The sequence below is a fragment of the Xyrauchen texanus genome, chromosome 3 (assembly GCF_025860055.1).
Source record: "Xyrauchen texanus isolate HMW12.3.18 chromosome 3, RBS_HiC_50CHRs, whole genome shotgun sequence".
In the NCBI taxonomy this organism is placed as follows: Eukaryota; Metazoa; Chordata; class Actinopteri; order Cypriniformes; family Catostomidae; genus Xyrauchen; species Xyrauchen texanus.
The window spans coordinates 56,762,117-56,774,140 of NC_068278.1; the positions used below are offsets into that span (position 1 = coordinate 56,762,117).

General features: G+C 37.1%; 1 protein-coding gene across 1 annotated transcript in view; it reads right to left on the minus strand.

The window, feature by feature from the left end:
* The window catches only part of LOC127622909 (trichohyalin-like), a 30,970-nt gene continuing 18,946 nt past the window's right edge, over positions 1 to 12,024 (minus strand). Inside the window, exons 4-10 of the mRNA XM_052097075.1 lie at positions 8,924 to 9,033; positions 8,501 to 8,624; positions 6,928 to 7,093; positions 6,065 to 6,201; positions 3,405 to 3,553; positions 3,139 to 3,233; positions 1 to 1,932 (exon numbers count right to left, since the gene is read on the minus strand). Of these exons, the coding sequence (XP_051953035.1) occupies positions 3,158 to 3,233; positions 3,405 to 3,553; positions 6,065 to 6,201; positions 6,928 to 7,093; positions 8,501 to 8,624; positions 8,924 to 9,033 (762 nt within the window). The 3' untranslated portion in view covers positions 1 to 1,932; positions 3,139 to 3,157. The remainder of the gene's footprint in view (positions 1,933 to 3,138; positions 3,234 to 3,404; positions 3,554 to 6,064; positions 6,202 to 6,927; positions 7,094 to 8,500; positions 8,625 to 8,923; positions 9,034 to 12,024) is intronic.

Below are 12,024 nucleotides of genomic sequence, written 5' to 3' on the forward strand. Positions count from 1 at the left end.
AAACTCACTAAATTTTGTTAGATGTTTTTGAAAACAACACTTAATATTTTGTCATTTTGATTGTCATGTAAACATATATTGCTTTACATATTTTACATATGACATATTTACTGAAAAAGGAGAGAAAAATACTGTTAAAAAACAAAAACAAAAACAATTTAATGCAGTGTATCTAACCACACCTTAAAAAACACCATCAACAATTCTCTGCACATTGCATTGCCTATATACACCTCCAGTCAAAGGTTTGGACACACTTCTGAATTACAGTTTCTTTTGATCTTAAAAACCTTTAATCAGCTTGCAAGTAGTTCTGTAAACAAATATAAATGATGTGTAAACTGATTAAGTGAAAATGAACAGTCTATTGATTGTCTTAAATGCAGTTGCAACAGACTATAATATTTTATTGGAATAATTACAGTAAGTGTCCAAGATCTGAATCTTTTATTAAGTGATTTTACTGGCAGATCTATGAACAATGATGAATCTGAAACCCACAAGACATGTGTGGAGACTGGACATATCTGTCTAGAAAGACTGAGTTGCATCCCATTTCAAAAAAGATTTAATAAACACATCCCGTGATTGTAATTCATTACACATTTTTATAAAAACACAATTCCCGTTTCCCAGTATTGAACAGACAGGGACGCGGTTTTGACTTGCAAAGGCCCTGGGGCCAATTATCTTTCAAAGGCCCCCCCTCCAAAAGTTGTTGATGGAGGGGATCGCCAAACTGGATCAACCTTAAAGCACAGCACCCCCCCCACCTCCACCCCACCTCCGGCAGTCAAGGGCCCCTGGGCACTGGCCCCATTGTCCCGGTCAGTATTCCATCCCTGTGAACTTTTTCTGGTAAACTTTTAAGGTAAACGTTTTTCATCTAGTCAACAGCAGCGATTTACACAGCCGAAATCTAACAAACATGATAAACTGACTGAAAAATATACAAAAATGTGTTTTGATGCTAAAGATAAAGAATTAAGGGCTTAATATACAGGATTGCAATTCTTATTTGTGTTATGTGAAAGTGTTCATCGGCAGGAAACGACAAGGTAAACAAAACAACAAAATTGGGTAAAATGGTAATCAGCCAGATTAAAGCACATCAGCTGCTGCTTTCCTACTCTCTAGCTCCTTTTGTAGATACAATTAAAGTACAGAAATATAGAAGATGCAAAAAATAATGCATTAAGCGGATTGTATTCTGTACTCAGTTGCTTAAGTGACGTTTCCTGATTTTCTTAATGGTTTCAAGTATTGTCCAATGAAAACTGGCCTTGAAATCATAGCACAAAAAATGAAAATGTACTGTATATAGCAATGACATATTGAATATATATATATATACCTTTAAAATGAAGTATAAATTAATGTATTAATGATTTAAAAAACAAAATCAAATGCCTAAAACCCCTAAGGCACTTTTTCCAGTGGTCTGACTCTTTTAAAGTGCATTTTAGCAGGGAGTTATACTGATAGCTTCCATTTTCATAGACCGAGCACAACAAGGTACTGTATGTGTATTTTACCTCTGCTCAACTGTATAGACTTTCAATTGGATCAGTTGTAAATCTATTCTCACTTATAATTCACTTTGAACAAAAGCATCTGCTAAATTCATAAATGTAAATGCAAAATAACCAGCTGTAGGTCCAAGACTGATAGGTGTTGTAGATGAACTGTAAACAGGATCTGCTCTTTAACGATGGCGGCTATTTGCTTCACAATTACAATGTAAAATGGTGCATAAGGGGGAAAGATGTCTTGGCAACATTTTGAATATGAGCACTTTTAAGTATTAGTCCAGGAGGCAACACATTCTTAAAACAGTATGATCCTCAAGAGCAGAAAGATTCGTCAGTTCCTTTTGGCACCTTTCTGACATGATCACACAGTGAAGCACGAAGAACTTCCTTTGAAAGCGATCTGTAAGGAAACACAGCAGGATTATGTAGATGTGGTAAAACTGTGTAGAGAACTTAGCAGTAAAAGCAATTCAAGGATGTAAAATTGCTGTAATGCAATAAAAGAAAAAAAGACAAGAAAAAGCTCCAAACAAAAAAGCGGAAAGCCAAAAAAGCAGGATAAATGAAACAGGCTAATAAGACAAAAATATATAAATAATGTAAATGGAGGTAACTTCATTTAAAAAGTATGGAGCCCCTGAGAGGACAGGGTTGGAATTTAGTTTTTCTGAAATAGTTTTGCGTGCCCTCACAATACGTTTTGCACTCCGTTGCAATACATTTACCATTGTTTTACTAAAATAACCATATTTTAACATTGATATTAATAATAAAGCCGCAATAATAATACAGGAAAACAAAAACTATAGTAATAAAAATCATAATTTTGTGGTTTTCATTTTACTACAAATACCATGGATATAGTAAAATCATGGTTACTATATGGATACAGTATAATGTAGATGGTTTCCGCCAAAAAAGGTTATAATAATAATAATAATAATAATATTTTTTTATTAATATAGCACCTTCCTGAATCTGGGAGGGAAACAAAAATAATTTAAATATGGGGGTGTACTTTTTCCTTTTTACAAAAATAGTTTTTTCCTCAGAACGAACCAAAATGAAACAAATTATGGTTTTAGTCCCAATGAACAAAATATGATTTACAAAATGTAATCTTTGTTTGTTAATAAAAATAACATTTTACATTGTTAGTTTAACATAAACAACTTTTGATTTAAAAAATATGTTGAGATTAACATTAACCAAGATTAATAAATGCTGTTAAAGTATTATTCTATGTTTTTATGACCATAGTTTTCCTCTATTACAACTGTGGTTTCACTATGAATATTATGGATAAAATATGGTTACTGTAGTTAAACCATGGTACATTTATTGTGAGAGAATGCAAAACTATTTCCGGAAAAAACATTCCTGCCATGTCTTCTAATGGGCTCCGTAAAAAAGCAGATGTTCGTGCTGACGAAGAGGAGAGACACGGGAGTGGATTTTGTCGTCCTCTTCTGGCAATGAGTGGAGAAGCGTGCAAAAACTCATCCTTCTGGGTTCTTGGTCTAATAATCATGAACACTGGACCACTTGGTATGTTGTTACTTATATTTAAAGGCAGCTGGTGAGAGATGTTTGGAAATAAACTTACCCGGGTTTCACGTTTAGCTTCACACTTCACTCTCAGGTTGACTTGTACGCTTCTTGGATTTGAGCTGAAGCAGCCAGGACGGTGAAGAGCCGGAGCTTGTGGATTTAAATGAATGAGAATTATTACAATTATATGTTATAACATGTTTGGACAGTTGTCACAAGTTACTGCATGAAAAATCACAACATTTGGCTTAATTTAGTAAAGAACTGTAATTGAGTCGATTTATCAGAGTAAATATGTACATTGGTCTTAGCAGGACTTACCCGCTGTCTTTGGCGTCTACCGGTGGCAGCACTCTGGGGCCGAGGGACTTGGTGGGTACGCGGGGCGAGCGTGTGGGCACAGAGGGTGTCGTCAGTCCTTCTGATGGTGTGTCTGCTTCTACTGCTCCACTTCTCCTCTTCAGCTGGGCCTGAAAGAGAAAACAGAGACATGGAGAGATGATAAGTGACTCACAGAAAGAACTAAGTTAAACCTGGTTCGTTTTGAAGGGATAACCCTGCTGGAAAGACCATCTTAGACCGTAAATCTCCTGTGCTGATCCAGGCTTATAAATTAACAGCAATGCTGTTAATCAGCTAAACTTAGCTTGTGTGCAGTCAAGTCAAACTTTATTTAAGATTTTGTGCAACAACATAGTAACAACAGTGTGGAGCGAAGGTGGGTGGGACCGGGTCTGATGGGGCGCGCGAGGGATAAAGGTGGCTGGTGATGATGGTTCGAGAGAGAGAGAATTAGGAGCATGTCCGTCATGTGTGTGTGTTTATGTTTGTGTGTTTTGGTTTAAGTTTTCATAAAATTTTTATTTGCCTCCTTGCCCATCATTAACCCCCTTACAAACAGTAACAACAGTACTTATTGATAATTAAATGCATTATTTTACAAGCAATTTTGACAAACATTGCGTTAATGTTAAAGTCTATGGGATTTGGGCGATATCTGATCGCCTGCTGTGGGGAAACCATATTTCTGATCAGTTAGAGAAGTCAAAGCCATCTGAGTCAGAACAGTCTGAAGGTCTTTGCCAAGTTTGGTGGACGTAGCTTTAAAACTCTAGGTGAAACACTTTCTTATGATGTGTTACATTCATACGAACAGACAGAGGGCGCTCTCATTCTCTTATGATTGAATATGTGGCTCTGTTGCCATAGCAACAAAGAGTTAGAAACGCTCTGACAGTTTAAATATAGGCAGTGATGGCTCAGTGGTTGAGGCTCAGGGTTACTGACCTGAAGGTTGTGGTTCAAGCCCCAGCACCACCAAGATGCCACTGTTGGGCCCTTGAGCAAGGCCCTTAACCCTATCTGCTCCAGGGGCGCTGTATCATGGCTGACCCTGCACTCTGACCCCAGCTCGGCTGGGATATGTGAAAAATTATACATTCTACTGTACATATGCAAAAAATTATGTGTGACCAAAAATAAAGGATTCTATATTTATGCATATTGTTTTAGTATTTTTACAAGAATAAAAAATGCATGTATGTGAAATACTAACCAGTGTAGCCTGTAGCATCATATAGAAAGCTACAAATAGATTTTCTTCCTCACAGCAATACAATTTGCAATTGAATCCGTCAATCAGTTCGAGATAGATTTATTATGAGGGCTTGTCTAAGGACGCCACAATGTACACCTGTGTCAGACGGATGCTTTTGGAGCATCTCGGTTGCGCTGCATAATAATCATAAAATGTTTAGGTCGCTGTCTCAAGTTAAACGAAGTTTAAACTTAGAAAAACACGTCTTGAGAACCCTGCCTTCGGATTTGCGTTCCATCAAGCTGTGAACGCATGAACACGTCTGTCCTCAGAGGTGCAAAAACCATATATGCAAGGTATGCAATGCATCATGGCGCCATGTTATGGGGAGGTGCTAGCGGCTCACTAAAGGTGGTGAAATCAGCCTCCTCGACCCCTCCAACATCACCCCCCGCTTATAATGGATGGCACTCCCCTCTCCTCTCTTGACAGATACATGGGGCACAAAATTTAGTTTTGCATGCCCGCTCAGAAATGTGCAGATGCGCCCCTGTCCGTCCTCATCTTGTGCTGTCTGCTGTCGGCGAGTGTGGTTTGTTCACTGTCTGTTTGTTGCCTATACAGAAAGTTTTACCTAATGCCCCCTGGAGAAAACAGGCAGTACTTCAAGCTTGAACTGCTCAGAAGGAACATGATTAATTATGTAAATTTTTTAACACGTTATTTTTTAATCTAATTAATCGCACCGAATTAACGCATTAAATCAACAGCCCTATTTAAAACATTAATTAGCAACCTGACATCACATGTGCATCACAATTATTAATGCTGTCCCAATGTAAATGAATTAAACAAACGTCCATTTCACAAATTTAAACTGATTGCACGCAATTCAATTGTGGCAAAATGTTCCAAGAACTGAATTACATTAGCTCATTTTAAAGGTGCTGTGAGTGATTTCAGCCATTCTACTCCTACGATACTGAGCAATTGGATTAGCCACGCCCCCTCTTTCCAAAAACCCAAACTTCAAGGATACCAAAATGAGCAGAAACTTTTGTTAAACACAACAGAAGTTAAATGATACCCTCAACTAACAAACTTGGTGTAGGCCTTCAGAAGACTTGGAATATGACACACGAGTTGCATGGAATTCTTTTATGATAATTTTAGGTCCATTTTAACTTTAAAGTGAGTTACTATCCACTGCCATTGTATTAAAAAAATTGACTGTTATATACAACATCTTTGTGTTCCACATAAGAAAGAATGTCATATGGGTTTGGAATTTACAAGAGGGTAAATGATGACAGAATTCTCATTTTTGGGTGAACTATTCCTTTAAGAACACTGGTAGGGAGACCAGCATCCTACACCCAACATATACCAGCAATACTAGTCTTTTCATGAGACATACAGAGTTAAAGTCAGTGTCATGCTGTACCATGAGGGCTGATTGGTCCATTCCAGGAAACAGTGGTACTCTTTTCGGCTGACTGGGTGCTGGCGAGTAAGTAGAATCTTTGGAAGGCTCTTCTTCTGAATCTGAGTCTCCTCCGTTTGAACACTGAGCTGCTGCCTCTGGAATAGATTGTGACGCACCTCGTTTAATCTCTCGTTCACATATGTTCAATACACAGGTTCTGATAGATTTACATGGCAAATATAGTATTATAGAACTGCCTGAAAAAAGGTCTGGATGATTTTGTCTATATGTGTTTTGCACAGACATGTTCCTGCATCAGTGTCAATTGTTGTAATTCTGATTAACCAATCACAGCCACTGATTTTAGGGTTAGGGCTATGTTTGTATGATCCATGAACCTGATCCAGGAAGTACAATTATCCCACATTATCCTGCTTATTACACGGTTGCTTACCGAATGAATAATTAAATGTACATGAAATAATGCTGTTTTACTACTGTATGTAACAAGATGAGCTGAATCCCACCTGAATTTTGGTTTGTGTCTGATTTCTTTTGATGTTTATACTGGAAAATATATGGTCTGACTGCCTTTATCCTGCTTATTACATGACAACTTCAAAAATAAAGAAATAAATGGACTTTTCTTTGCTTACTTGTAGCGACCACAGATTCATATGGATATAGGTAAGATGAATAGCAATACCAGGATGACCGGTAAAACATAAATGTATTACTTTAAATAAGTGGCCATTATTCTGAAATATCATACTGCTGGATGGTGCTATTGACCAATCAGAATTGAGTGTTCCAGAGAGCCATGTAATAAGACATGATATATGATGTGATGTGATTTTATATGAAATATGATCTGATATGACCTGTGGAGTCAAAGAACCTCCAATTAGGATATGTTCCCTCTGTCAGCGAGGGAAGCACTGCTTTATGTCGGACGGATCGTGAAGGTCTGGTACGCTTGATGCTCCGTTTCTTTGCCAGATCAACCTTCGATCGAAACACGCTCGAGTCCAGGAGAGGAGCTAAGGACTACTCCAGCATTAAACACAAACACAATGAGCACAATTTACACTTTTTGTATTAACTCTATAATGTAGCCTGTATCATATTTGATACACTATTTTCTAAAGCCTGTGCATCATTAACATAATCAAAATTTGGACGGAAATCCTGTTTGTTCGCAATGAACTAGATGTCTTCTGCCACTTGGTGGATGTTTCCAGGCATTTCTTGATGGAAAAATATTTTTTTGAATTTTCCAAATATGAATATAAGCAACTTGTGCTTGGTTAAAGTTTTGTATATTATTTTATTGAAAACCCCCCATTGAAATCCATGTATCAAATATGATATACAACAGGCTTTTGAAGTATATCTCTCAATCACCATTTCATTACATTCATGCCCACCACAAAAAACAATAACAGAGCATTGAAAATTCTGACATGTACTTTTTATAAGATATATTTAAAGTGTGTGTATTTTCATACATGCAGCTTGCTCTGTCATTATAAATATCTCATTATTTTACATTTCAAGCTATTATGATGTCATCTTACCATAAGTTCCTGAGACCCTTTTTTAAATGTCAATATAGTGTTTGGTGCATAAAATATATATGATAAAATTTGTCTATTGAAAAAGTGATATACTATTAATATTGCATTTGATGTGCTGAATTGAACTGTGATATATTTCAATCCATATTTATAGACCAAGTAGAGGAAGCTGTCATGGCCACACTCTCAAACATTTGGTATCTCTGAAATGCCCAGGGAGTCCTCTGATAATACCCCAAGATTTACCACTATTTCATGCGTTGTTGCTTTCTAAAATGTGTCAGATCTCAATTCGTAACTTAACGCAACTACGTATTGCATTGCTAGAGAAAGATTAGTGTGAACTATCCGCTTCTGCATTGTTTTCTCTTTCAACACAACTACTGTCATGGAGGAGCAACAATTTGAAGTTAATATTGCTGAACAAGAAAGTTAAAGTCAGCATATTTATAGCCACTTACCTGAATAATAAAACATTCAGTTTAATGGCACAGACATTTGAAGGTAACTCTATCGCCCCCTTGAGTACTGAGGTTTGTTCCCACCATGATTACGCAATAACGCATGTTTTCATGTTCAAACGGACAGCGCGTTGGGTATGTGGCGGTCAAGCATTCGCACATGCGTTCACGTACTTGCATAGAGTATGTTTGGGGCTTAATGTATCACTTATGTATCAAAAACCGTCTAATGTAAAAACAAAATAGCAATTTCTAACAATTCTTTCAAACTGTATGTTAGACACATCATATCAACAAAGTGTTATGATGCGTCTAACTGTTGAACATATAGTACTACTGCTTTAATGTAATTATGTTTGTTAAATGAAAGTTGTCATAAAGTGTATCTCACAGTTGTGTGAATTGCTTAAATGTACCTCAGGAAAGGGAAGAAGTTCAGGCTCCTCTTGACCTGGGGCATTTGTGTTGTCTGAATCAGTCGGTACATTTGGTTGTTTAACCCTGTGCAGAGCTTGAAAGATTCTGCTCTTTCCATCGACACTGTACAGGTAAACATTTACAATGTCAAACAATGTTTGATGAAAGCCGTAGGAAAAGAGTCCATTGAGTGTTGACTAGAGTTCATCTTTACTTGCTATTTATGACCACTAACAGTCGAACAAAACTCCAACATCCCCAAAACTGCTCTTATCAAATGGATGACCAGTGGCATGAGTTTACAGTGAACCAAATAACTCTAATGCAGTGGTGCAGGTTTATAACATTATTCACCATACTGTCAATAAAGAAGCTCATTATTGTATTGGCAGTTAAGGACATAATACTGTAAGATTTCATACTTATCGACAATGATGTTGCTTGTATCAGGGCTGTCAGATTCCTTTATGACAAAGTCTGTATCCTGTAGCGGAACTCCAACATCCTCGAGTACACTGTCCTTCAACTCACCCTAAAGGTTAAAGGAGAGCAAACAAAGGCAGAAGGATTTCAAAACTTGGATTACAGTAAAGTCCTGCCAAACCCTGCTGAAGAGACCAGCATACTGTTGTGTTTTGGATGCACGTGTCCCACCAGATGTCATTGGATTGCTCACACCAAACGCATTTGTGCTTTTTCCCCAAATATTTTTTGGAGTGGTGGTGGTGTAGTGGGCTAAAGCACTAAACTGTTAAGCAGAAGGTTGCTGGTTCGATCCCCACAGCCACCACCATTGTGTCCTTGAGCAAGGCACTTAACTCCAGGTTGCTCCAGGGAGGATTGTCCCCGTTACAAGGGCTCTGTAAGTCACTTTGGATAATAGCATCTGCCAAATGCATAAATGTAAATGTTTTTCTATGTAAAGTCATTTTTGACTGTTGTGCCACTTCACATGCATGGACGTTGTATTTTGGCTTCGCTATATGCAACACATAATTTAACTTAATTTAAACCAACTATATACTGTTCACAAGACTCTAGACGTCATTTAAGGGTTCAATGTCTGATGCACCGAGTCACGTGGCACAACAACATGATGTACATTTCTGTGAAGCACTTCTATAGGCGCTGAGCCAACAAAAGTGCCTCTATACAGATTAATAAACGGATTTTCAATACGATTTCAAAAGAATCAGTGCAATGCATATTAACCAGAATTACTTCCTTGACCAGATTCACTAGAAAGCTTCACCATGCTGGTCGACCTGTTTTGCCAGTTAAAGTTTTCTGATGAACAGTATGCCAAGACCAGCACCAAACCAGCCTGGACCAGCATGAAAATGAATGCTTGCAAAAGCTGGTTGTCTCAGCAGGGACGTTTACATGAAGGATTTTTGTAAAAAGGATCTAAGAGTACAAACCCTTCTTAAATGTTTTTACTGGCATTACGGCATAAGCTAATGAAAGGACACATTCCTGGCGCTAAGCCACCAAAACATATCTGAGCAGCTAAATAACGATGGGTATCAATGTTATTGTGAGAGGTGACATTTCACAATAGACTGACACTTTGAGTGACATTGCAGCGTTTGCCGAAGAAATGCAACAGATAAACAACTAATTAATCATTTGTCAAAGGAAAAAACTCATATTTAAGTAATGCAAAATGTAACTTCATGGTAGGTAAATTATAAATATAATAATTATAAATTTACACAGCATTGGCAGGTGTGAAAAAAGGTTTAATTTTGGACTCTGGTGCCACCTGTTGGCATGGATGAAACATCACATGAATATTTTCTGTTACCAATGCTATTGCCCAATTCTCAGGTGTATTGGGTTATTTTATTTCACCACCGAAAGTGCAGAAAAATAGAGGGTGTTACTGAAATACAGTGAGAAGTGAGCTTTTCTATTTGTCCATTTTTAGTGACTACACACACAAACCCATTTGTTTTCTATTATGGTGAGGACTTTCCATTGACTTTGGTTGTTTTTATACAGAGCTAATGGTAATGTCTATCCACTAACCCTACTCCTACCCCTAAACCTTGCCTTCATACAAAACTTTCTGTATTTTTACATTTTTATTAAGACATTATTTAACATATATATTAAGCCCTTTTGCTTGTGGGGAACATTGGCCACACCCAACAAGAGTTTTCACATTTTACTCTCCTTCTGAGGGACATTTTGTCCCCAGAATGTAGACACACACACACGACACACACATCAAAACCGCATATGTCATCGTTAACAGCCAAGAAATGCGCAAGTGTACATCTTTTAATGAGCTGACGTTGTCACTGGGGTAAGACTGTCCTTCACAAGAATAACAAACTCTCGTCTACATACACAAAACAGATGCTTTGAATTTCACGTCACTCTGCTGATCAAAACATGTACAAGTATGGTTACTAGGAAACAAAACACTTCCCTGTAAACAACCTCTCTGAGCAATATTAGATGTCCAGATCTATTAAGTTTTAAAAAAATGCAATTCACACAAAACAATTACTTGAATACACCTCTTTTATGATGAACATAGTGAGAAAGTGTGGTGTAATCATCCAGATACATTAAAAGTGAAATTCTTGAAAAAAGAAAATGTTTTTTGTCATAAGTAGATTCATATTTTAGAACAATTTCTTGAAAAAATAAATGTATATAGACCCTGTTCTAGGCCTTGTTCAGCATGATTTCTCTACTGTTCCAGTATCAGTGCGACCTGTGAGACTAATAGTCTAATAGCAGTAATGATTAATCTACAAAACACCATAAAACCATTTCACATTGAGACATTGACATCAACAAACACATCAACACTCTCATAGTGAGCATATGTCCATGCAAGGCCACTATATCTAGACAAAAAAACATACTCTTCCCTCTAAAAAAATCTAGTTGGTGCTCCAGATTTTTGTGATATTTCTGTAGTGTTTTGGATGTATCAAATGGAGACATGTTATGATACATGGAGTGGACAGAAAATTAAGACGTTGAAAGAAAGGACGAGAACATTTGTGAGTGTGTAAAACAAGCCTAGACAACTTAAGATTCCAAGCAAAATTATCCAAGAATGCCTCACATCCTGTGTAACATTATTTAGTATGAACATACTGACTCATGAGTGTGCGTTGACAGAATCTTCACAGTAACACACAATAATTAAACAACAGTAAATAATAACATGCAATAGAAACTTTGTAGTATCAAAATAAATAAAATAGGGGGAGGGGGTAGATCGATAGATAGATACTGTAGAGAGACAGACAGCTACTGTAGATAGATAGACAGACAGAGAGACAGATAGGCAGACAGACACACACAGTAGATAGATAGATAGATAGATAGATAGATAGATAGATAGATAGATAGATACTGTAGAGAGACAGACAGCTACTGTAGATAGACAGACAGACACACACGATAGATAGATAGATAGATAGATAGATAGATAGATAGATAGATAGATAGATAGATAGATAGATAGATAGATAGATAGATAGATACTGTAGAGAGA